This window comes from Telmatherina bonti (genome assembly GCF_933228915.1).
Source record: "Telmatherina bonti genome assembly, chromosome: 14".
NCBI classification, from domain to species: Eukaryota; Metazoa; Chordata; class Actinopteri; order Atheriniformes; family Telmatherinidae; genus Telmatherina; species Telmatherina bonti.
This window is the reverse complement of record NC_136612.1, coordinates 7985373-8011698: the sequence shown is the minus strand read 5'-3', so window position 1 is coordinate 8011698 and position 26326 is coordinate 7985373. Positions and strand designations below refer to the sequence as shown.

The 26326-nt window shown below is 46.1% G+C and overlaps 1 protein-coding gene across 2 annotated transcripts; it reads right to left on the bottom strand.

The window, feature by feature from the left end:
- copz2 (COPI coat complex subunit zeta 2) lies at nt 1–26326 on the bottom strand. Of its 2 annotated transcripts, XM_079252175.1 has the most exons (10): nt 26256–26326; nt 16422–16490; nt 14289–14373; nt 12781–12872; nt 10907–10962; nt 9152–9229; nt 8706–8757; nt 8493–8587; nt 7642–7680; nt 1–679 (listed from the first exon to the last, which is right to left on the bottom strand). In XM_079252175.1, exons 1-8 carry the CDS (start codon nt 26271–26273, stop codon nt 8498–8500), a joined length of 540 nt encoding a protein of 179 aa, XP_079108301.1. In that variant the 5' UTR covers nt 26274–26326; the 3' UTR covers nt 1–679; nt 7642–7680; nt 8493–8497. The 2 variants fall into 2 exon arrangements, with proteins under 2 accessions (XP_079108301.1, XP_079108302.1); XM_079252176.1 differs by lacking the exon at nt 8493–8587.

The following is a 26326-nucleotide window of genomic DNA, read 5'->3' as shown; positions in this document are numbered from 1 at the left end:
GCCAAGAAATACATTTATTATCAGTGTCACAAACAGCAGAGCTTAAATTTCAGTTTGTTTAAATCCATATATATGTACAAATTAATCTTTGGGTTTTTTCCATGTTTTTAAAATAAACATTTAGTGAGTAGTAACAATATCCAATTCTTCATGTAAAATAGACATTAAACATGTTGTGTAACTTTAGCAGCAACATCTGCATTTTTACATCACGTGACTGATGACAGAGACAGAAAAAACAATGAAAAACATGCTTTTATTCTTCGACCTGGGCTGAGAGCAGATGGAGTTGGTCATGTGACACGGTTCAGATGATCACACGATCTGAAACTGACCAATCAACTCTCAGAAACGAGTTTCAACGTTCAGGATGCGACTGGTGGGAAAGTCTGGCAGGGGCTGGACGGACCGTTCTTCTGTAAACTCCAGTCACCTCTTCTTCCCTTTGACACGCAGTTAAATTACATCGCCACACATTTACTCCTAAATAAATTAATTACATTAATTATCCAAACTAAACGCTACCACTCAGAAAATCCCTTGAACTGGTTAGTTGGCAGACGACAGTCACGTGACCACCTTCCTTCAGGGACATGACATGTTCAGACACCCCAGCTGCTTTCCTTCCAGCTTACTTCAGGATGGACCATTTGATCTGCTCCTTGGCCGACTGCAGAACCTGAGGAGCAGGAGAGAAGACACGCCAGCATGTAACTAACTGGTAATGAAACCAGTAAATAAAACCAGAGCTGGCAGATGTACAGATGTTCTTCACACAACTTTGAACATCTCCATCCCGTCAATTTTTACATATTTATAATAAAAGCAGCTTCAACCACCTAAAATTTTATAAACACTTTAAAAAAAAAAAAATCTTATTTTGGTCTAATACCTGAATAAAATACTTATTTTATTAAATATATAAAAAAGCTGTATAATTGTCTTTTTTTTTTTTATCACAAACATGGTTTTATGCATAAAAGGGTTAAAAATGTCCAGTTTTTACATAGAAAGATGTAAAAACTTTCTATTATTCTTATTATTAGTATTATTTTTGCTACAAATCACTTTGACCATTTTTATTATTTATATTTTATTTCCTTTATGGAACATTTATTTTTAGTTACTACTGTTGTACATTTACTTAATTGTTTAGCTTTACTGTATTTTATTCCAGTCTTTTTGTTGTTTTTACTGTATTTATTTAGTTTTTCTATAATTATGAATAAAGTTGAAGTGATTGAGGCATAACGTCACTGTAGCATTTCTGTGTTCAGACAGCAGAGGGCAGGCTGAGCCCACATTCAGCCTCCATACTGGAAACCATCAGACCAGACCAGTCCAGGTTCTACATGACTGGAAGTTTGTAGAGTCAGATGACAGCGAGGTGGAGAGTCTATAAGACTGTCAGAACAGTTTCTGCAGCTTTAAATATGAAATGACTGGATTCTTCCATCTCTATACGTCTCCTCATCATCAGTTGGAACATTCTTCCACATTCAGACAGCAGGTGGCGCAGGATATTCATCCACATTCCTACATGTGTTTATGTGATGTGTCTAGGCCTGAAACATCAGCAGGGATCAGAGTGGTATGTAAGCGTTTACAGAGGAGGAAGATCCTGCCTGTCCCGTGGCGGAGACATGCAGAACCGAGGCTTTAAGCTGTTAAAGCTGATCACCGTACTTCAGAGACGGAAGCAGCACACCTCTTCGTTCACTCTGAGAAACTACACGTAAACATTTTATCTAAAGAAAATGAATGCATTTATATTAAACCATTGCATGTCAGTTCAGTTTAACACCCTGTGTGGTCGGGACAGGAGGAAAAAGTCTTCAATTCAAACCATTTCCGCCCTTTAAATGCCAATCGGACTCCATTGCACTACTTTTAAAACAGCGAGGCAGTAAATGAGATATTGGGAGGTTTTTTATGAATAGTAAAAAAAATTAAACACCTTTTATGGGAAATAGCACATTTTATGATTGTTTTCTCATAAAACACATATCTAGTTATTTCATGATTATTTAATGGGCTAAAATACATATTTGGCCGTTCAGATTAGGACTAAAGTTAGTTGAACCATCTGACCAAAAATAGTTTCAGACATTTCTAATGTTCAATATTTTTACAGCAGCTTGGGGGAGAGGCTGTTTTAGTCCAATAATAAGCTGAATTAAAGCCGCAAGTGGCATCCATCGGGTCCTCACCTCATGCTGAACCCTCCACCCGAACTCGCCACGAAGCTTCCGGGTGGATGTGAAGTAAAAGGCATGAATCCAAAACTAGTTTGTTAAAAAACAATGCACATACAGTACTAAATGGGCATAAACGCCAAGATGGAGGACACCCCGTTGCCATGGTAACAGGTGGTCAATGCACTTTTTTACTCGCCTTGGGTTGTTACACATGTGTACCGAATTTCATAGCCCTACGTCAAAGTAGACGATCGGGCCCCTAGGGCCCCCCCCCCCCAAGATGTGCCACCCCCACAATACATATTAAAATATGTTAAGGACCTACCAAAAATGAATGCTTTCCACTTTGGTGCAGATCGGATCTATTTCTGCGAAGATATGAGTAAACTGTGTTTCATGGCGAGGAGGATTTTTTTCAAGATGGCGGACACACCGTTGCCATGGTAACAGGTGCTTAATTGAGTTTTATGCTTGTCTAGGGTTGATACACATGTGTGCCGAATTTCGTAGCCCTAGCTCAAAGTAGACGATCGGGCCCCTGGGAGCCCCCCCAAAATGTGCCCCCCCCACAATACATATTACAATGCGTTAAGGACCTACCAAATATGAATTATTGGAATTTTGGTTCCGATCGGATGCATTTCTGCAGAGATATAAGCAAACCGTGTTTCATGGCGAGAACGCATTTTTCCATGGGTTGCCACGGTAACACGCTTTCTCCTATCAGAAAGATTTGAATAACTTTTGGTCCTCATCTTGTCACGAAGCTTCCTGCTGAGTATGGAGCCAATGGCATGAATCCCCTCAGACTAGTTCGTTTAAATACGATGCGCTTAAAGTGATAAAAAGGGCATAAACGCCAAGATGGCGGACACCCCGTTGCCATGGTAACATGTGGTCAATTTAGTTTTTTGCTCGTCTTGGGGTGCTACACATGTGTGCCGAATTTCGTAGCTGTAGGTCAAAGCAGACGATCGGGCCCCTAGGGGTCCCCCCCAAAATGTGCCCCCCCCCGCCCCCCCCCCCCAATACAAATTACAATGCGTTAAGGACCTACCAAATATGAATTATTTTAATTTTGGTGCACATCGGATGTGTTTCTGAGTAGATATGAGTGAACAGTGTTTCATGGCGAGAACGCTTTTTTCCATGGGTTGCCACGGTAACACGCTTTCTCCTATCAAAAAGATTTGAATAACTTTTTGTCTCCATCTTGTCACGAAGCGCCATGGTGAATGTGGAGCCAATAGCATGAATCGCCTCAGACTAGTTCGTTCAAATACGATGCGCCCAAATTGACAAAAACGGGCAAAAAAAATGGCCGCAAACGCCAAGATGGCGGACAGCCTGTTGCCATGACAACACGTGTTTCATTGACTTTTTTAGTCGTCTTCACCTGGTAGACGTGTACCGAATTTCGTTGTCCTACGTCAAACTAAACTTTTTTGACCCCATTCTAGGGGCCATTTTTGGCGTTTCTAGGGGGCGCCGTCGAGGCATTTTTGAATTGGCGTGCATGCGGACCCTAGAATATTGCTATTTTCGCCGGGACTGAGGTGTGTGCCAAGTTTCACAACTTTTCACGGGGGCTAAGGGGGTCAAAAATGGCCGAGTTGTGCTGAGAAGAATAATATAGAATAAACATTTGGAAAACAATAGGGCCTTGCCATACTTCGTATGGCTCGGACCCTAAAAATTATTAGTAACCAGTGTCCAGAGCGGCGGCCAAAGAGAACAAAAATGTCCCCAATAAAGGAACGTACTTGTATTTGTAGTCTGCAGCCGGCGTCTGCAGCTAGTCTACTGAAAACTGTGTGAGGTGGTTGGTTAGCTGGGTGTGTATGACCGATGTGTGAGACTTTAATGCGGAGGTGTGGAACATGAAGCAGAACAGATGTGAAGAACCTCGTTAGTAGAAACTTACATTAGTGGTCAGTGCCAGTTTCTCTGTTAGCTGCTGTCGGGGTTAAAGCAAAAACACAGTGAGTTACACAGTCACACATGCAGAAAATACACAAAGTGGTTAGAAGCAACACATGCATCTTAGTCATGATCAGCAAGACAAGTTGTTTTAGCCACTCATGCTGGTAATCTGTTGGCATGGAAACAAGCTACCGTGGTCAGACAGCTATCAACCATCGTTTCAGGAACATCAACATTGATGTACCGCGTATAAACAAGCAGCTGAGGGTTACATGTGAAAACTTTCTCTGTGGCCATCTGAAGCATTCCCACTACAAACCCATTAAGACCTCATCCTGATACAGCTTCTGTTGAGGTCCAGTCCACATTCATAAGAAGATTCACTGGAACACCTCAACAGGTTCTACATCCTACGTCTCTCAGAGTGGACCAAGTAGAGGACTAGGTAGGGGACCACGTAGAGGTCCAGGTGGGGGACTGGGTAGAGGACCAGGTAGAGGTCCAGGTAGGGGACCGGGTAGAGGACTAGGTAGAGGTCCAGGTAGGGGACCAGGCAGAGGACCAGATAGAGGTCCAGGTAGGGGACCAGGTAGAGGACCAGATAGAGGTCCAGGTAGGGGACCAGGTAGAGGTCCAGGTAGAGGACTAGGTAGCGGTCCAGGTAGGGGACCAGATAGAGGACCAGGTAGAGGACCAGGTAGGGGACCAGGTAGAGGACTAGGTAGAGGACCAGGTAGAGGACTAGGTAGAGGACCGGGTAGAGGTCCAGGCAGAGGTCCAGGTAGAGGTCCCGGTAGAGGTCCCGGTAGGGGACCACGTAGAGGTCCAGGTGGGGAACCGGGTAGAGGTCCAGGTGGGGAACCGGGTAGAGGTCCAGGTGGGGAACCGGGTAGAGGTCCAGGTAGAGGACCAGATAGAGGACCAGGTAGAGGTCTAGGTAGGGGACCGGGTAGAGGTCTAGGTAGGGGACCGGGTAGAGGTCCAGGTAGGGGACCAGGTAGGGGACCAGGTAGGGGACCGGGTAGGGGACCGGGTAGAGGACTAGGTAGGGGACTAGGTAGGGGACTAGGTAGGGGACCGGGTAGAGGTCTAGGTAGGGGACCCGGTAGAGGTCCAGGTAGGGGACCCGGTAGAGGTCTAGGTAGGGGACCAGGTAGAGGTCTAGGTAGGGGACCAGGTAGAGGTCTAGGTAGGGGACCAGGTAGAGGTCTAGGTAGGGGACCAGGTGGAGGTCCAGGTAGAGGACCAGGTAGGGGACCAGGTAGAGGACTAGGTAGGGGACCAGGTAGAGGTCTAGGTAGGGGACCAGGTAGAGGTCTAGGTAGGGGACCGGGTAGAGGTCCAGGTAGAGGACCAGGTAAGGGACCAGGTAGAGGTCTAGGTAGGGGACCGGGTAGAGGTCCAGGAAGAGGTCCAGGTAAGGGACCAGGTAGAGGACCAGGAAGAGGTCCAGGTAGGGGACCAGGTAGAGGACTAGGTAGAGGTCCAGGTAGGGTACCCGGTAGAGGACCAGATAGACGTCCAGGTAAGGGACCAGGTAGAGGACCAGATAGAGGTCCAGGTAGGGGACCAGGTAGAGGTCTAGGTAGGGGACCGGGTAGAAGTCCAGGACTAGGTAGAGGACCAGGTAGGGGACCAGTTGGAGGTCCAGGTAAGGGACCAGGTAGAGGACTAGGTAGAGGTCCAGGTAGGGGACCAGGTAGGGGTCCAGGTAGGAGACCAGGTAGAGGTCCAGGTAGGAGACCAGGTAGAGGTCCAGGTAGGGGACCGGATAGAGGTCCAGGTAGGGGACCGGGTAGAGGTCCAGGTAGGGGACCAGGTAGAGGTCCAGGTAGGGGACCAGGTAGAGGTCCAGGTAGAGGACCAGATAGAGCTCCAGGTAGAGGTCCAGGTAGGGGACCGGGTAGAGGTCCGGGTAGAGGTCCGGGTAGAGGTCCAGGTAGAGGACCAGGTAAGGGACCAGGTAGAGGTCCAGGTAGAGGTCCAGGTAGGGGACCAGGTAGAGGTCCAGGTAGAGGACCAGATAGAGGTCCAGGTAGGGGACCAGGTAGAGGTCTAGGTAGGGGACCGGGTAGAGGTCCAGGTAGAGGACCAGGTAAGGGACCAGGTAGAGGTCTAGGTAGGGGACCGGGTAGAGGTCCAGGACTAGGTAGAGGACCAGGTAGGGGACCAGGCAGAGGACCAGATAGAGGTCCAAGGTAGGGGACCAGGTAGAGGACCAGATAGAGGTCCAGGTAGAGGTCCAGGTAGGGGACCAGGCAGAGGTCCAGGTAGGGGACCAGGTAGAGGTCCAGGCAGAGGTCCAGGTAGGGGACCAGGTAGGGGACTAGGTAGAGGTCCAGGTAGGGGACCAGGCAGAGGTCCAGGCAGGGGACCAGGTAGGGGACCAGGTAGGGGACTAGGTAGAGGTCCAGGTAGGGGACCAGGTAGAGGTCCAGGTAGGGGACCAGGCAGAGGTCCAGGTAGGGGACCAGGCAGAGGTCCAGGCAGAGGTCCAGGTAGGGGACCAGGTAGGGGACTAGGTAGAGGTCCAGGTAGGGGACCAGGTAGAGGTCCAGGTAGGGGACCAGGTAGAGGTCCAGGTAGGGGACCAGGCAGAGGTCCAGGTAGGGGACCAGGTAGAGGTCCAGGCAGAGGTCCAGGTAGGGGACCAGGTAGGGGACTAGGTAGAGGTCCAGGTAGGGGACCAGGTAGAGGTCCAGGTAGGGGACCAGGCAGAGGTCCAGGTAGGGGACCAGGCAGAGGTCCAAGTAGGGGACCAGGCAGAGGTCCAGGTAGGGGACCAGGTAGAGGTCCAGGTAGGGGACCAGGCAGAGGTCCAGGTAGGGGACCAGGCAGAGGTCCAGGTAGGGGACCGAGGTCCAGGTGGAGGTCCAGGTAGAGGTCCAGGTAGGGGACCAGGTAGAGGTCCAGGTAGGGGACCAGGCAGAGGTCCAGGTAGGGGACCGAGGTCCAGGTGGAGGTCCAGGTAGCTTTTTCATGAGTTTTTCTGACAGAAATCCCGGTCATTTGGATTATTTTGTTCTACACGGCAGAGATTTACATGGAAACGACTTCAGGCTGAAGTTAAACTGCTGCAGCGAAGCTTCTGTCTCGTTCCTGACAGCCGCTGTGTTAGTTCCACAGATATTGTCTGCAGAATAACATCCTCCACGTGTTCTGCACGTCCTTCCACGTTACAACAGAAACTACACTCCATGTGATTTTATACGGGATGGGAATTAATTAATGCAGAATTATCTGATTATTTCTGTAACAATAAACTTCTCTGGTCCTGAACCAGTTGGAGCTCAGGTTCCTGCTGCAGGTCATTCAGGTGTTTAGTGGAAACCTGCAGGTGTGAAACTAGCCTTATGTCTGGTTACCTGAACTGGAAACCATTACAGACAGGAAGAGCAGCTGGTTCCAGGTCTGTGCTTTATGATCAGAGTGCTTGTTGAACAGTACAGCCGATGTAACAGATGATTTTTTGACATGTTGTCTCCGTGTTTTTACTCTGTGTGTGTGTGTGTGTGTTTACCTGGGTCACGCTTTGTTCTGATAATGGGTTTTCATCCACCTGGAAAAGAGAAAAAAACATTATGATGTCTCGGAGAGAGACAAGTTAAACCCAGGAATCACCTGGTCAGATGTGTTAGAACAAGGTCACATGCTTCGACCTGACAACGTTAACCACAGGTAAACAGCTGATCAGGCTGCTGCGGGGGGTTGAACCATGCTGGGGGGCTGGTTACAGGGCTAACCTCAACCATGCCTCCACCACACCTCAACAAGGTCTGGACCACACCTCGACCACGCTTCTAATCACCTGGCAAGTATTTTATACTTTCTGCACTTCTTAAACTTCCAGTTGGTCTCCCTCTTTCCCGTCCCAGCTTGACATGAACTATTCTGTCTTCCTATTACCTCAGTTTGCAGTCTTTTTGTCCAGCCTTCCATTTTCCCTCCTCATCTCTCCATCCCTCCTCCGCATCCCTTACCCCCCTTTTACTTTTGTCTTCTTGCTTCCATCAACCATTGTCCTATTTTCCTTTGTCTTCCATTCTTCTGCTGCTTCTGTACCTCCCTTGTTCATTTTCCTTTAATCCTGCTCTCACAGGCTCCATCTGTGGGGGAGGGATTCCATAAACTGGTTTCCTGAGGATCCAAGACGGCGCCCCCCCCCCCCCCATCCTAAGTCTCCCTGATGGTCTCACTACATCGTCGTCCCAAACGTCCACTCCACACCCACCTTCCTTAAACCTCTTTACATCACTGTAAGCTGACACGGTTGTGGCGTGGTCGTTGCTCGTGAAGGAAGCATTAGTCTGCATGCTCACTCACCATGCATCCGTCTCACCTAGTCCACCCCCACCTGTCTCCCTCTCTCACCCTGTCTACAGCAGCTGGCTCCTGTCTGTCTGAGCTTCTAGGTTACCGGTGATGTAATCAAACAGGACGAAGCCATAGGCCGGCTCTGACAGAAGCTGGCGGCCAAAGGAGGAGACAGAGGTGAGGCAGGTAAGAGGAGCAGGAAAAGCTCTTTTCTCATCGTTTTAAAGATTCACTGATATGAAAGAGGGATTGATCGTCCGATCAACTTACCCTGTAGTTGACCTTCTGAAGGACCTGCTGGGGGTCACTCTCCAGAATCACCCTGGCAACAGGTTAAAGCACCAATCAGGTAGGACTTCTACACAAGCAGGACTAGGATTATTTGTGACATTTTTTTCTTTTTTTGTATTTTATTGATAAAAAAATATGAGTTTTTATTTCCAAATAAAATACAAATAAACAAGTAAAATCAAGGTAAATGAAAATGAAATAAAACTATGTTGTTAATCTCTGAAGAAAACTGCAGGTGTGTGAGTTTTAATTTGATGTTTCAGGACAGCAGACTTCTAGGTGTTGTAGCTCTGCTAGAGTCTAACATGAAGAAATGATCATGTAGCATCACCAGAAACGGTGAGTTTCCATCAGAAAACGTAGTTAACTAGCAGGTTAACCTGCACTCACTGCAAGCAGAAGATGCATGAATTCGTTCATCTTACCCTCCATCAATGATTTCATCAAACACCAGGAAGACCCCGTCCATGTTGTCCAGTAAAGACCTCCGCTCCACGTTCTTCCTGCAGCACAAACACAGCAATATTGATTGCGTTAGATTAACAGGCACTTACCTGCCTACACATTTAAACGATCATTTGTGTGTCTGGTGCAATTTGCGATTGCCTGCCTAACTAACCAAGCGCCTGCAGAGCTGTGTGATCGACTGGCGACCTACGTCTCCCCTGATGGTTGCTGGGATAGACTCCAGCTTTCCTGCGACCCTCAGTTTGACTACGCGATTTAGAAAATGAATGAATGATTAATGCTGATCAATAGATTGTTATTTACATGGATCAACTTGGACCAACGTGGACTCCAACGTGGACAAACATGGACCAACGTGGACTCCAACGTGGACCAACGTGGACCAACGTGGACCAACGTGGACCAACGTGGACTCCAACGTGGACCAACGTGGACTCCAACGTGGACTCCAACGTGGACTCCAACGTGGACTCCAACGTGGACTCCAACGTGGACAAACATGGACCAACGTGGACAAACATGGACCAACGTGGACCAACGTGGACCAACGTGGACCAACGTGGACCAACGGGAGCTTACAGGAGGAATGTCATGCTCCAGGAGGATGAGAACCACTTGAGACCAGAATTTGAAGATTTGCATGAAGTAGTTTGTGGCTCACTTCCTCCATGCTGTTTTCTGTTCTTTATATCTGAGGTATCATCAGTCACTTTCAGTTTTGTTCTTGTTTTCCTTTCTCTTAACCGTTTTAACCAGCCAACCGCATTTCTGCAAAGCCTATTGCTACACCACTACAATTAAAATTCAATGTGAACCATAAATTTCTGTTGTTTGCTAAGTTTTAAATGGGAAATGAAACTTCTTGCAGATTTTTACATCTAATTACAAAGACTTACTTAGTGCATTTCAATCTTTCCAAAGTGAATGTTTGCTTTAGCTTGTAAATGCTGCAATGCATTCAAAAATTCAAAATCCCATTCAAAGGTTTAAAGACTGAAATATCTCACTGAGATAACAGCAGCTTCCCATTTACATTCAGCACTGTCCCATTACAATTACTTTTTAACAACACAAATGCACACTGTCTCACAGCCTGGACTACATCTTTACCAGTTCCTATAGCAACCACATCAACCATTGTTTGGCCATTACGGCTGCAGAGGGGAACATTCACATGACACAGCGAGGCCTATGCAAACACCTCTTGACAGGACTGAATTTTTGCATTTATTAGATCACTTGGTATTCACCTGATTTGTTTCCCTTGTTTTACATGTGGTTTTCCTGGTTATACATATGGTTTTCCTTGTTTTACACCTAGTTTTCCTTGCTTCACAGCTGGTTTTCCTTGCTTCACACCCAGTTTTCCTGATTTTAAAACTGGTTTTCCTTGTTATACATCTGGTTTTCCTGGTTCTACAGATGGTTTTACTTGTTTTACATCTGGTATTTCTTGTTTTATATCAGGGTTTTCTGGTTTCACATCTGGTTTTCATTGTTTTTCCTCTTTATACATCTGGTTTTCCACGTTTTCCACTCACGATGTCCCTAAGAGGCACAGCTAGAATTATGAATCTCTGTTAGAACTGATGTCTGGAGAAGCTAATCAGAATTCATCTTCTTTTTTGTTGGCACATAAAAAAAAAAAAAAAATTAGTAATATTTCAACTCCTATAACTTTAAAAAAAAAAAAATTCCATAAAGAAACATACCTGAGGATGTGACTGAGAGAGTCAAACAGACAGTTGAGTACTGCCATCAGCATCAGCTAGCCAGAAAAAAAAAAAAAGATCCAAAAATCAATAAAGGCATAGATGTAAAGGTAACATATACCAACTTATAAAACAAGCTATTGGTAACATGTAGCAAAGCTAACATTATATGGCTAAAACACAGTCACATCTTATTGTTATCCCTGCTAACAGATAAGTCTTGTCACAAGTCACAATGCTAACACACATGATATGGCAGATATTGCTACCATGCAGCTATGCCAAGGTGCAGATATGGCCTTTACCAGATGGGACTAACATGTAGTAAGGGTAGCATGCAACAAGGCTAAAACCTGTGAATGATATGACTGACACGCAGCATGGCTAACATGCAGATATGGCTAACACAAAAATATAGCAAAGATGTTGTAAGGCTAGCGTTCAACAACCTTAAGATGTAGCATGGCTAACATGCAGATATGGCTGTTATGGCTGTAATACAGCATGTCTAATAAGAAGAATGACTAACAGATAGGGATGGTTTACATGCAGCATAGCTGACATGTAGCAAGTCCAACACAAACATATGGCTGTTATGGCTATAATACCACATGTCTAATAAGAAGGATGGCTAACAGATAGGGATGGTTTACATGCAGCATGGCTGACACGCAGCAAGTCCAACACAAACATATGGCTGTTATGGCTAACATGCAGATATTGTTACCATGCAGATATGGCTAATGCACACCATTGCTAATGCACAGTTTGGCTTACATGTGGGGAAGGTTAATATGCATTATTGCTAAGATGCAGGTATGGCTAACAGGCAAAAAGGCTAATATGCAGATATGACTACCATTCAGATATGGCTAATGTACAGCACGGCTAACATGCAACACTACTAAACATGCAGGCAGGGCTAAGATTCAACATGGCTAACATGGAACAAGGATAACACTGGCCACGTACGCAAATATTAACATCTAAATAAATTCTGACTGTCATTATTTGAGCTAATGATGGCAGATCACACAATGGGTACGGTTACATGATGTTTTTTTAATACTGAATTAATAATTCGGAATTAAATATTTTGGAATTAACGTATTCTCCTACGAGTTTACATGAAAATAATAATTCAGAATGAAGGTTTACATGACAGAGGAATTAAATAGTTTGGAAATAAAACGCAAATAAACCAGACACTTACATCGGGATTAAGTTTAATTCCGAATAAAAATCTGCATTAGAAATTAAGTGTTTACATGGTTGTTTTTCATCACTTTAAAGCAGAATTAACTTTTATTCAGAATTAAACAGGAATTAAAACTCCCATGTAAAAGCATGGAATGGTTTTCTAATTGTTTAATTACTTTTATTCATGTTACATATGTAATGAAGTTTGTTAAGATTTTTTTTTTGTCAATTTAAATAACATATAAAGCAGGTTTCGAGAACCACATTCTTCCACAAGCGTAATATCCCCAGAATGAGAGACATCATGTCTCAGAATGATGCTGGATAACTTGTCCATGGATTTGTTCCTTCCAGACTGGACGACTGTAATTCCTGACGTTCTGAAAAGTCTTCATCTGATCTATCTGCAGCGAAGGTTCTCATGAGGATTATCATCAGAGATCATATCTGTCCAGTTTTATGTATGAATTAGTGATTTTACATATTAACAGAAAACAACCCACCTCCCAAATGGGAGAATGGTTCATGAGTTTAATGCAGCTTTATTCTGGTTTTATTTTCACACTGAACTGCCAAAAGATTTTTTAATATAATTACAATTTAACCTCAGGTCAGCCTCATTTACAGCTTATTGCTGTTTCTCTGTAGAAAAGGAAATTCAGAATGACTCTTACCTCATTTTCTTGAGCACTTCCCACCACATAGAAGAAGAGATCTATGCTGCTTTTATAGACGATGGTCATCCCCTCCAGGAAAGCTATCTCATCTACACCGATCAGGAGAAAACAGTTCACATGATTGTGTTTTAGTTGACATCTTTTCAGCTCATTCTAACCGAACATGTACACATCAGTCTGGTCTGTCCAGAGGACATCAGATGTACGTTGCCTTGTTCAGATGCACCTTTGCCAACCAGCACCATGCTGCCATGTTGTGTCTTTCTCCTGCAACCATCCCAACAAGTCATACTGGCTCTGTCATTTTCTAACTGGACTGTCATGAACTTTAACATGTAACATGCTAACAGACCTGGAGAGTCTGGGATGGAGATTGTTTTTTGTTTTTGTTTTTTTCTTCTGAACCTATTGAGATGTCCTTCCTGGGAAGATGAGCAGCCATCTGGAATGTTTATAAGTGGGAATAATCTTCTTCTCTGCAGCAAGATGGACTCCAGATAGGTTGGACCTGATAACTTTCCCAGACTGATGTAGAAAACCAGCTGCTTCTCAAATATAATTTCTGATGTCTTTCCTCCTCGGAAACTCCTCCTCATGTTAACGCACCTGAATGAACTTGAACCACCATCGGTTTACTGTATTTACTGGACTGATCAGCACCTTCTGGCTGTGATGAAGTAAGGATGGACTTGTGAAGCTGATCAAATAAAATGGAATTAAAATAAAATAAAAATCTTTGAGAGAAATTACAATGATAAATTTCTGTAAAAGTTTAGAAATATATTAAAAATAAAAATATTTTCTCTAAAACAATGAAATTTATTTGAAATTTTGTACATTTTTCAGATACAGATATGTTGAATTTTTGGCATGACGAAGATATAATGATAATTTTATACCTGGTGTGAAAAACCTGAGAAGAAAAAGAACTTTTAAGTCTCATAACTGTAAACAAGTAAGGAGGAAGATGAGAGATGAGAGGAGGGGCAGGAGGTGAAGCAGGGAAAAGAAATCTGACGCTAGAAACTTCGGGGGAGAAATGCAGAAGTAGAGGAACCAAGACGGCAGCAGTAGGAGCAGGAGGAGGAGCAGGAGGAGGAGCAAGAGGAGCAGGGATATCGGATAAAAAGGGGGAGAGGAGAAGTGCAGGACAGGAGGAATCAAGGAGGAATTTAGAACAAAAGGAGGGGTGGGTGAGAAGAAGCCAGCCACAGATCAGGTGTCAGCCGTGTGAATCCTCCAGGAAGCAGAAGCAGGTCTAGATCAGGTTTCGGCTCCAGGTTTGAGCCGGATCCTCAGACAGATCCAGGTCTGGTTCCACACAGACTGGTGGAAAAACTGCTTCAGGCTGAGCTGACACTGGAGATGTGTGTGAGCGTTCATACAATACAGCGGGGGGGTGGGATGAGACAGGGGCAAGGTGGGGGGTGGAACAGGTAGGACTGGATGGAATGGGCGGGGGGCTGCAGGACACATAGAAAGACACAACAGAAAGAAGAACTTACTGTCTGCTTTGTAAGTTTTGTTGAACACTTTGGTCTCAAAGATCTTCTGCTCCTTCATGGAGGGGTAAAGCTTTGGATCATAGTACTGAAAACACATTAAACACGGGATCATTCTACTGAAAACATGTTAAGCACAAGATCATGGTACTGAAAACACGTTATACATGGGATCATGCTACTGAAAACACATTAAACACGGGATCATGCTACTGAAAACACATTAAACACGGGATCATGCTACTGAAAACACGTTATACACGGGACCATGCTACTGAAAAACGTTATACACGGGATCATGCTACTGAAAACACGTTATACACGGGACCATGGTACTGAAAACACATTAAACACGGGATCATGCTACTGACGTCACATTAAACACGGGATCATGCTACTGAAAACACGTTATACATGGGACCATGGTACTGAAAACACGTTATACACGGGATCATGCTACTGAAAACACATTAAACACGGGATCATGCTACTGAAGTCACATTAAACACGGGATCATGCTACTGAAAACACGTTATACACGGGACCATGGTACTGAAAACACGTTATACACGGGATCATGCTACTGAAAACACGTTATACACGGGACCATGGTACTGAAAACACGTTATACACGGGACCATGGTACTGAAAACACATTAAACACGGGATCATGCTACTGAAAACACGTTATACACGGGACCATGGTACTGAAAACACATTAAACACGGGATCATGCTACTGAAAACACATTAAACACGGGACCATGCTACTGAAAACACGTTATACACGGGACCATGGGACTGAAAACACATTAAACACGGGATCATGCTACTGAAGTCACATTAAACACGGGATCATGCTACTGAAAACACGTTATACACGGGACCATGGTACTGAAAACACGTTATACACGGGATCATGCTACTGAAAACACGTTATACACGGGACCATGGTACTGAAAACACGTTATACACGGGACCATGGTACTGAAAACACGTTATACACGGGACCATGGTACTGAAAACACGTTATACACGGGACCATGCTACTGAAAACACGTTATACACGGGACCATGGTACTGAAAACACGTTATACACGGGACCATGGTACTGAAAACACGTTATACACGGGACCATGCTACTGAAAACACGTTATACACGGGACCATGGTACTGAAAACACGTTATACACGGGACCATGGTACTGAAAACACGTTATACACGGGACCATGCTACTGAAAACACGTTATACACGGGACCATGCTACTGAAAACACGTTATACACGGGACCATGGTACTGAAAACACGTTATACACGGGATCATGCTACTGAAAACACGTTATACACGGGACCATGGTACTGAAAACACGTTATACACGGGACCATGCTACTGAAAACACGTTATACACGGGACCATGGTACTGAAAACACGTTATACACGGGATCATGCTACTGAAAACACGTTATACACGGGACCATGGTACTGAAAACACGTTATACACGGGATCATGCTACTGAAAACACGTTATACACGGGATCATGCTACTGAAAACACGTTATACACGGGATCATGCTACTGAAAACACGTTATACACGGGATCATGCTACTGAAAACACGTTATACACGGGATCATGCTACTGAAAACACGTTATACACGGGATCATGGTACTGAAAACACGTTATACACGGGACCATGGTACTGAAAACACGTTATACACGGGACCATGGTACTGAAAACAGGTTATACACGGGACCATGGTACTGAAAACACGTTATACACGGGATCATGCTACTGAAAACACGTTATACACGGGACCATGGTACTGAAAACACGTTATACACGGGATCATGGTACTGAAAACACGTTATACACGGGACCATGGTACTGAAAACACGTTATACACGGGACCATGGTACTGAAAACACGTTATACACGGGACCATGGTACTGAAAACACGTTATACACGGGATCATGGTACTGAAAACACGTTATACACGGGATCATGGTACTGAAAACACGTTATACACGGGACCATGGTACTGAAAACACGTTATACATGGGATCATGGTAATGAAAACATCTGAATTTTATGCCATGCAGAGCAAAATGACTGTTTGCAGGGAGATAAAACTTACCTTGGACACGAGTCTGTTTCCATCGTTGTCGAGAATAAAAAGCGCTTTGACCGTGTAGAGAGAAGGATCCTGCAACGACACACAGATCACATTTCAGACGGTCTCACCGGATTTTTATCCACATAAAAGCTCAGAGCTGCAGCTCTGCAAACGTTCTGCAGCTTTCTGATCTTTCAGCATGTCCAGCAGCACACGCGTGTCCAGCAGCACACGCATGTCCAGCAGCACGCGCATGTCCAGCAGCACGCGCATGTCCAGCAGCACGCGCATGTCCAGCAGCACGCGCATCACGCGGTTGTCTGTGTGGAGAAGTAAGGGCCGGGACAAAGTTCTGTTATGCACTGACCAGCAGAGATTCACAGTCAGAGTGTATCACAGAACTTGGACCAGAAACTCAGAGCGTGCTCAGTCCAGTAGAACCACATCGAGGAGGAAGAGGAGGATGATGATGACGTTACTGAACTTTCCAGCTCAGCAGCTCTGTGTGTGTGTGTGTGTGTGTGTGTGTGTGTGTGTAACGTTTCCTCCTCTGATCTCTGACCATCTACGATCAACGCCGGCTTATCGCTCTACGGCATAAAAACATGAAATCTGTTACTGAATGAAATAATTAATGAAACAAACAAGAAAAACGATTTTAACTGATCTCAGCTGAAACGAGAGAATTTCCTCTCCAGTTTGGTTCTACGTCCGAGTTAAAGCTTCGGCTTTCTGACAGGTTGGATGAAAATCAGCTTCATAAAGAGTCGGACTACATCTGGAATAAAGTTGTTTTCATTCTGCCTTCCTGTCACAGATAATAAATAATGTCTCACGGCAGCCTGACGGCTTCTCCTCAGAAACGATCCCATCTGAACATCTGGGAAATCAAACCAGAGCAGATGCAGGACCAGAAACACTGAACGAGAGGATGAAAGTGTTCAAGGAAAATTTTCTGGCTGCTTGTTTGGAGGATTCATCAGATCATCAACCTGCTGGCTGCAATCTGCAGCCCAGAGCGTCTCCTGACACGTTAAAGCTACAGTATGTTCCTCAGAGACATGTTCCTCTGGGTGAAGCGGTTCCTCGTCCTGATAGTAGTCTATACATTCTATTATCATGATCAATAAGAAATATAGTTAGACCCCTCAGTTTACTGTAAATCTGTAAAAACTCTGACCAATCCAAATGTTGTGACCCAAATGGAGTTGTTCATTTCTTATATTTCCTAAGCTTCTTCTCCCGGCTCCCTTCCTCCCCCTCCAGCAGAACATACCTGATAGCCACACCCTGCATATAAACAGCGTTAGGATGAAAATACAAAGTAGTGAAGAAGAAACTCGGAAGGCAAACATGGCTGAGAAAATGCAGGAAGGATTTCCCGACCCGGCTCGGTTTATTTTCCTCCTCCTGCTAAACAGCCGAGAAAGAGAAAATTGTTGGTGGAAAAAGCTACGAATAAAAAAGCCTCGGATCACGCAAGGAGCAGAACCAGAGGGGGAGGAGCCAAGTCAGGGGGAGGGGTCAGGTCAGGGGAGGGGTCAAGTCAGGGGAGGAGCCAAGACAGGGTCCTGCTAGCTCCCCAACATTAACTACCCCAGCTTTATTAAAAGTGTATTGAAAAGATCGATTCAGCAATTCTGAATCAATTTCCATATTAATTCCTAAAGATCAATTCATTAGTGCAAAGATCAATTTTTTTTTCAAGAAAATTTTCCCAGGTGAACATTAACCTTTTTGCCGCCTCATTGAATTTTCGCATGTGCGCTACATGTGACGACTAAAACAGTGAACATGGCGTCACGCACTAGCACGGTTAGCCAAGTCCCGCTTTGAAAACGCCCGAAACGTTTAATGCTGAGACCTGGAAACATTTCAGATTCAGAAAAGACCAACAGAAAGATGAACTCGACAAAAGCAAAGTGATTTGCAAGACATGCCAAACGGAGGTGAAGTTTTGCAGAAATACGACAAACCTGAAGAACTACATGTTGGGACACCACCAGGATCTCATGTCCAAGTCGTCCACCGCAACAGATGAAACTCACGCAAACTTTCAGACTACCAGCTAATTCTGCACGTTCTCTCATAACAACTGATGCGATTGCAGGCTTCATTTGCAAGTATATATTACTCGGCCTGTGACGATATGGTTTTCTCCTGATTCGATTCCGATTTTTTGGGTGCTGATTCAATTTAAATTGCGTTTCTCAAAATTCTTCAATATTGATCATTTTTGTAATTAAAAACAAATTTTTTTTTTATTAAACTTCTTTTTGTTTGTAATTTTTCTTGAATTCAGTTAGGAAAAAACAACACAGTAGCCAGATCATCATTCTGCTGCTATAATGCCCAAGAAGACGAGTAAATATCAATAAAACCAATGAAAATGACACATTTTATAGTGGATTAATTTTATTTGAAAAAAAAAAAAAAGAAAAGATTTAACAAAAAAAAAAAAATCGATTTTAAAATTGTGAAGAAAAAAATCCCGACTTCCGATTTTTCGATTCGATTTTCCCACCCCTATATCTTACGTTGTTGAAAATGAGGGCTTCAGGCGGCGAATGAAAGTAGCGGAACCGGACTATGACGTCTCACAGACGTCTCTCTGAAGAACTCTTTCCAAACATAGACCAGTCGGTAAAAGAAAATGTGAAAATTAAACATCAGCCAGCAGCGAGGGAGGGCATACATGTGAGTCTTACAGGAGTGTGACAACACACTCCACGACTGCCCTGGATCTGATAATTCTGCCCACATCATGTCTGTGAAGGCAGTTATATCCACATTCTGGGAAGGGGACCACTCCTTACAACCATCTTTAACTTCTAATACTTCATTAATTTGTTGTTGAACGTCATTAGTATTAACATGCTGCATATCACAACACAGTCATGTAATTAAACAAAAAACTTTTAATACTGACCTACAACCAGATTAGACCAGAACAAATCAGAACTAGTTGTGATAATCAATTCTAAATTCTCAGAATCGATTCTTGAAATCTGGATCGATAGTCAGCCTTATTTAATATTGTTACTTTAAACAGAAATCATGAGTTATTTATAAACAACTGAAGCAAATTCTCACACACACACACACACACACACACACACACACACACACACACACACACACACACACACACACACACACACACACACACACACACACACACACACACACACACACACTTCAAAAGGAGGAAGCACAGTGAAAGAAAACCAGCAGCTTTTTTCCAGGCTTTCCTGACATGAGTTGATGGAAGCGAGCAGACGGTGGCATGAAGTTAGATTTAGTTTGGTTTAAAGAAAAGTTTCTGACTTTCTGTATAAAAAGTAAAATCAGACGGAGACCAGAGGTCCAAAGCAGCCAGCAGGCAGTGAAGCCCCAAACTGTGACCAGGTGAGTTCAGCCCACCTGACCACGCAGGAAACACGAGGCGATGCAACATGGCTTGGTCTACAACCGGCCCAAACGGACTCTGTAGAAGTAAAAGCTCATACTTGATTCCCATAAACAGCGCTTCAGCTAATGAAAAAGAAATATCATGTTTGATGGACAATATGAGCCGACTGGGATTCTGGACTGCAGCAGACCAGTTCTCCTGTTCCACCATCAGGATGTGGTCCAGCATGGTGGAAGGTCTTCCCTGAAAGAGACGTTGTCTGGATGGGAGCAGATGTTTCAGCATTGATGGAGCTTCCCAGATGTGGAAGCTGCCCACGCCATCGGCACTAATGCAACCCCATCCCATCAGAGATGCAGGCTGATAACAAGCTGGATGCTCCCTCTCCTCTTTAGTCTGCAGGACACGCCGTCCATGCTGTCCACAAACTATTCCACATCTTCATCCAGGTTTCAGAACATTTTAAATGAGCTTTGGTCCAGAGAAGACGGCGTGTTTCTGGATCCTCTTCACATATGATGGAGCTTTCACCTGCATGTGTGGATTTCAGCCTGAACTGGGTTCACACTGGTTTCTGGAAGCTTCAAGGGTCCATGCACTGGTTTCCAGTAGAGAATCATGTCTGATGCAGAACATCACCAGCATCCAGCCTTGTCCCGGCATACAGAGATTTCTTCTGATTCTCTGAATCTGTAGAACAGGGGAAGGCAGCTCCGGTCCTCGAGTCCCACAGTCCTGCAAATGTTAGGAGTTTCCCTGCTGCAACACACCTGATTCAAATCAATGGCTGATCAGCAGACTGGTGCAGAGTTTGATGCCAAGCTCTGCTGATTAGGTCTGATGTGTGTGTGGTGTGTGTTGAAGCAGAGTCCTGCTCCTAACATTAGCAGGACTGTGGCCCTCGAGCACCGGAGTTGTCTACTCCTGGTGTAGATGTGTAGATGATCAGGGATCCACAATCCTGGTCCTCGATGCCCAGTGTCCTGCAGGTTTTCCTGGTGTTCCTGCTGAAACACACCCGACTCAGACAAGCGCGGCATACATCTGTTAAACACACATTGATCTGAATCAGGCGTGCTGCAGCTGGGACGCTTGGAAAACCTGCAGGACACCGGTCCTACAGGACCTGGACTGAGGATCCCTACTGTCCATGGACGATCTTCAAAGTCTGAGGAACGTTTTTCTGAATATTTAGATCCAGTTTGTCTCAGACTGGTGAAGTTCTGTCCATCTTTCCCTCTGAGAGACTCTGCCTCTCTGAAATGCTCCTTTTATAGCCAGTCATGTGACTGACCTGTCGCCAGTTAAACCAGTCATGTGACCACCGACCTGTCGCCAGTTAAACCAGTCATGTGACCGACCTGTCGCCAGTTAAACCAGTCACGTGACCACCGACCTGTCGCCAGTTAAACCAGTCACGTGACCACCGACCTGTCGCCAGTTAAACCAGTCACGTGACCACCGACCTGTCGCCAGTTAAACCAGTCACGTGACCACCGACCTGTCGCCAGTTAAACCAGTCACGTGACCACCGACCTGTCGCCAGTTAAACCAGTCACGTGACCACCGACCTGTCGCCAGTTAAACCAGTCACGTGACCACCGAGCTGTCGCCAGTTAAACCAGTCACGTGACCACCGAGCTGTCGCCAGTTAAACCAGTCACGTGACCACCGGGCTGTCGCCAGTTAAACCAGTCACGTGACCACCGGCTGTCGCCAGTTAAACCAGTCACGTGACCGGGGCTGTCGCCAGTTAAAACCAGTCACGTGACCGGGCTGTCGCCAGTTAAACCAGTCCTGTCGCCAGTTAAACCAGTCACGTGACCGGCACCTGTCGCCAGTTAAACCAGTCACGTGACCACCGGACTGTCGCCAGTTAACAGTCCAGTCACCGACCTGTCGCCAAGTTAACCAGTCATGTGACCACCAACCTGTCGCCAGTTAAACCAGTCATGTGACCGGGCTGTCGCCAGTTAATCCAGTCATGTGACCGGGCTGTCGCCAGTTAAACCAGTCATGTGACCGACCTGTCGCCAGTTAAACCAGTCATGTGACCGACCTGTCGCCAGTTAAACCAGTCATGTGACCGACCTGTCGCCAGTTAAACCAGTCATGTGACCGACCTGTCGCCAGTTAAACCAGTCATGTGACCGACCTGTCGCCAGTTAAACCAGTCATGTGACTGACCTGTTCCCAGTTAAACCAGTCATGTGACTGACCTGTTCCCAGTTAAACCAGTCATGTGACTGACCTGTTCCCAGTTAAACCAGTCATGTGACTGACCTGTTCCCAGTTAAACCAGTCATGTGACTGACCTGTTGCCAGTTAAACCAGTCATGTGACTGACCTGTTGCCAGTTAAACCAGTCATGTGACTGACCTGTTGCCAGTTAAACCAGTCACGTGACTGACCTGTTGCCAGTTAAACCAGTCACGTGACTGACCTGTTGCCAGTTAAACCAGTCACGTGACTGACGTGGTCCCAGTTAAACCAGTCATGTGACTGACCTGTCGCCAGTTAAACCAGTCATGTGACCGACCTGTTGCCAGTTAAACCAGTCATGTGACCGACCTGTCGCCAGTTAAACCAGTCATGTGACCGACATGTCGCCAGTTAAACCAGTCATGTGACTGACCTGTTCCCAGTTAAACCAGTCATGTGACTGACCTGTTCCCAGTTAAACCAGTCATGTGACTGACCTGTTGCCAGTTAAACCAGTCATGTGACTGACCTGTCGCCAGTTAAACCAGTCATGTGACTGACCTGTCGCCAGTTAAACCAGTCATGTGACTGACCTGTCGCCAGTTAAACCAGTCACGTGACTGACCTGTCGCCAGTTAAACCAGTCACGTGACTGACCTGTCGCCAGTTAAACCAGTCACGTGACTGACCTGTCGCCAGTTAAACCAGTCACGTGACTGACCTGTTGCCAGTTAAACCAGTCACGTGACTGACCTGTTGCCAGTTAAACCAGTCACGTGACTGACCTGTTGCCAGTTAAACCAGTCACGTGACTGACGTGGTCCCAGTTAAACCAGTCATGTGACTGACCTGTCGCCAGTTAAACCAGTCATGTGACCGACCTGTCGCCAGTTAAACCAGTTACGTGACCACCGACCTGTCGCCAGTTAAACCAGTCATGTGACTGACCTGTCGCCAGTTAAACCAGTCATGTGACTGACCTGTCGCCAGTTAAACCAGTCATGTGACTGACCTGTCGCCAGTTAAACCAGTCATGTGACTGACGTGGTCCCAGTTAAACCAGTCATGTGACTGACCTGTCGCCAGTTAAACCAGTCATGTGACTGACCTGGTCCCAGTTAAACCAGTCATGTGACTGACCTGTCGCCAGTTAAACCAGTCATGTGACTGGGCTGTCGCCAGTTAAACCAGTCACGTGACCGGGCTGTCGCCAGTTAAACCAGTCATGTGACTGGGCTGTCGCCAGTTAAACCAGTCATGTGACTGACCTGTCGCCAGTTAAACCAGTCACGTGACCACCAACCTGTCGCCAGTTAAACCAGTCACGTGACCACCAACCTGTTGCCAGTTAAACCAGTCACGTGACTGACCTGTTGCCAGTTAAACCAGTCATGTGACTGACGTGGTCCCAGTTAAACCAGTCATGTGACCGGGCTGTCGCCAGTTAAACCAGTCATGTGACCGACCTGTCGTCAGTTAAACCAGTCACGTGACCACTGACCTGTCGCCAGTTAAACCAGTCACGTGACCACTGACCTGTCACCAGTTAAACCAGTCACGTGACCACTGACCTGTCACCAGTTAAACCAGTCACGTGACCACCGACCTGTCGCCAGTTAAACCAGTCATGTGACCACCGACCTGTCGCCAGTTAAACCAGTCATGTGACCGGGCTGTCGCCAGTTAAACCAGTCATGTGACTGACCTGTTGCCAGTTAAACCAGTCATGTGACTGACCTGTTGCCAGTTAAACCAGTCATGTGACTGACCTGTTGCCAGTTAAACCAGTCATGTGACTGACCTGTTGCCAGTTAAACCAGTCATGTGACTGACCTGTTGCCAGTTAAACCAGTCATGTGACTGACGTGGTCCCAGTTAAACCAGTCATGTGACCGGGCTGTCGCCAGTTAAACCAGTCATGTGACCGACCTGTCGTCAGTTAAACCAGTCATGTGACCGACCTGTCGTCAGTTAAACCAGTCACGTGACCACTGACCTGTCGCCAGTTAAACCAGTCACGTGACCACTGACCTGTCGCCAGTTAAACCAGTCACGTGACTGACCTGTCGCCAGTTAAACCAGTCATGTGACTGACCTGTCGCCAGTTAAACCAGTCATGTGACTGACCTGTCGCCAGTTAAACCAGTCACTTGACCACTGACCTGTCGCCAGTTAAACCAGTCACTTGACCACCGACCTGTCGCCAGTTAAACCAGTCACGTGACTGACCTGTTGCCAGTTAAACCAGTCATGTGACTGACCTGTTGCCAGTTAAACCAGTCATGTGACTGACATGGTCCCAGTTAAACCAGTCATGTGACTGACATGGTCCCAGTTAAACCAGTCATGTGACCGACCTGTCGCCAGTTAAACCAGTCATGTGACCGACCTGTCGCCAGTTAAACCAGTCATGTGACCGACCTGTTCCCAGTTAAACCAGTCATGTGACTGACCTGTTCCCAGTTAAACCAGTCATGTGACTGACCTGTTCCCAGTTAAACCAGTCATGTGACTGACCTGTTGCCAGTGAAACCAGTCATGTGACTGACGTGGTCCCAGTTAAACCAGTCATGTGACTGACCTGTCGCCAGTTAAACCAGTCATGTGACCGGGCTGTCGCCAGTTAAACCAGTCATGTGACTGACCTGTCGCCAGTTAAACCAGTCATGTGACTGACCTGTCGCCAGTTAAACCAGTCATGTGACTGACCTGTCGCCAGTTAAACCAGTCATGTGACTGACCTGTCGCCAGTTAAACCAGTCATGTGACCGGGCTGTCGCCAGTTAAACCAGTCACGTGACCGGGCTGTCGCCAGTTAAACCAGTCATGTGACTGACCTGTCGCCAGTTAAACCAGTCATGTGACCGACCTGTCGCCAGTTAAACCAGTCATGTGACCGACCTGTCGCCAGTTAAACCAGTCACGTGACTGACCTGGTCCCAGTTAAACCAGTCATGTGACTGACCTGGTCCCAGTTAAACCAGTCATGTGACTGACCTGGTCCCAGTTAAACCAGTCATGTGACTGACCTGGTCCCAGTTAAACCAGTCATGTTACTGACCTGTTGCCAGTTAAACCAGTCATGTGACTGACCTGTTGCCAGTGAAACCAGTCATGTGACTGACCTGTTGCCAGTTAAACCAGTCATGTGACTGACGTGGTCCCAGTTAAACCAGTCATGTGACTGACCTGTCGCCAGTTAAACCAGTCATGTGACCGACCTGTCGCCAGTTAAACCAGTCATGTTACTGACCTGGTCCCAGTTAAACCAGTCATGTGACTGACCTGGTCCCAGTTAAACCAGTCATGTGACTGACCTGGTCCCAGTTAAACCAGTCATGTGACTGACCTGGTCCCAGTTAAACCAGTAACTCCGACACACTATGCTCCTGTTCCAGCTCTACAGACATGTTGTTGCATCAGACTCTCAATCAGCTCATATTTTCCATCAGATAATAAAATGTCTCCTTTCATCATCCAACATGTTGTTTATCTTCTATTTTAAATAAATTCTGATGAAATTCTGCTTTTATTTAAATGTTGCACAAAGTCCTAAACTTTAGTTTAATCATATGAACAAACGTTTGACCCGGACATTAATAGAATAAATAGTAGAATAAAACAACATCAGATATAATAAAACTCACCAACCTGGAATAAAAACCAGTAGAAGCATGTTGTGATGTTTCTACCAGCAGCGACATGAAAACTTTCTGCTGCGGTGAAACTTGCAGCAAATGGAGGTTTTAACGAGCTGGAAGCAGACAGAAGAGACGCGGGGAGAGCGGTGCGCGACGTGGACCAGCAGAGCGCGAGGATCCGTGGACGTGGCACCTACCCTGCTGTACACGTCACTACATTTCAGCTGAACACAGGAGGACCTCCCGGGACCTCCCTGCTCCTCCCAGCCGGTCCGTGCAGGACGGGTGCGTGGATCCCCGCGTGCGGTCAGTACCGAACCCTTCCCACGCGCAGGGAGACACGTTGCGTGGAGTTCAGAGCCGGAGAAGTTGTGACCCTGCGGCGCACACAGGTTGGGCGGGGGGGGGGGAACCTATCAGAGCAGCCCGGCCTGCGCGTGAGCAGGTAAACAACGTCAAATCCGTCCAGAGGATCAATAGAACCAGTTATGGATCATCTGCTGCCCCCCGCCCGCCACCGGCCCACCCCCGACGGATCCCCCCCGTGAGGAGATGGAAAGCCCCCCCCCACACCGGACGCCACGCGCTCATCAAGCCTACCGGGGACGTGGACTCCATGTCTGCCGCCGTGTCTCTCCCTCCCGTGTTGACGTGGACTGGCGCGAGCTGTC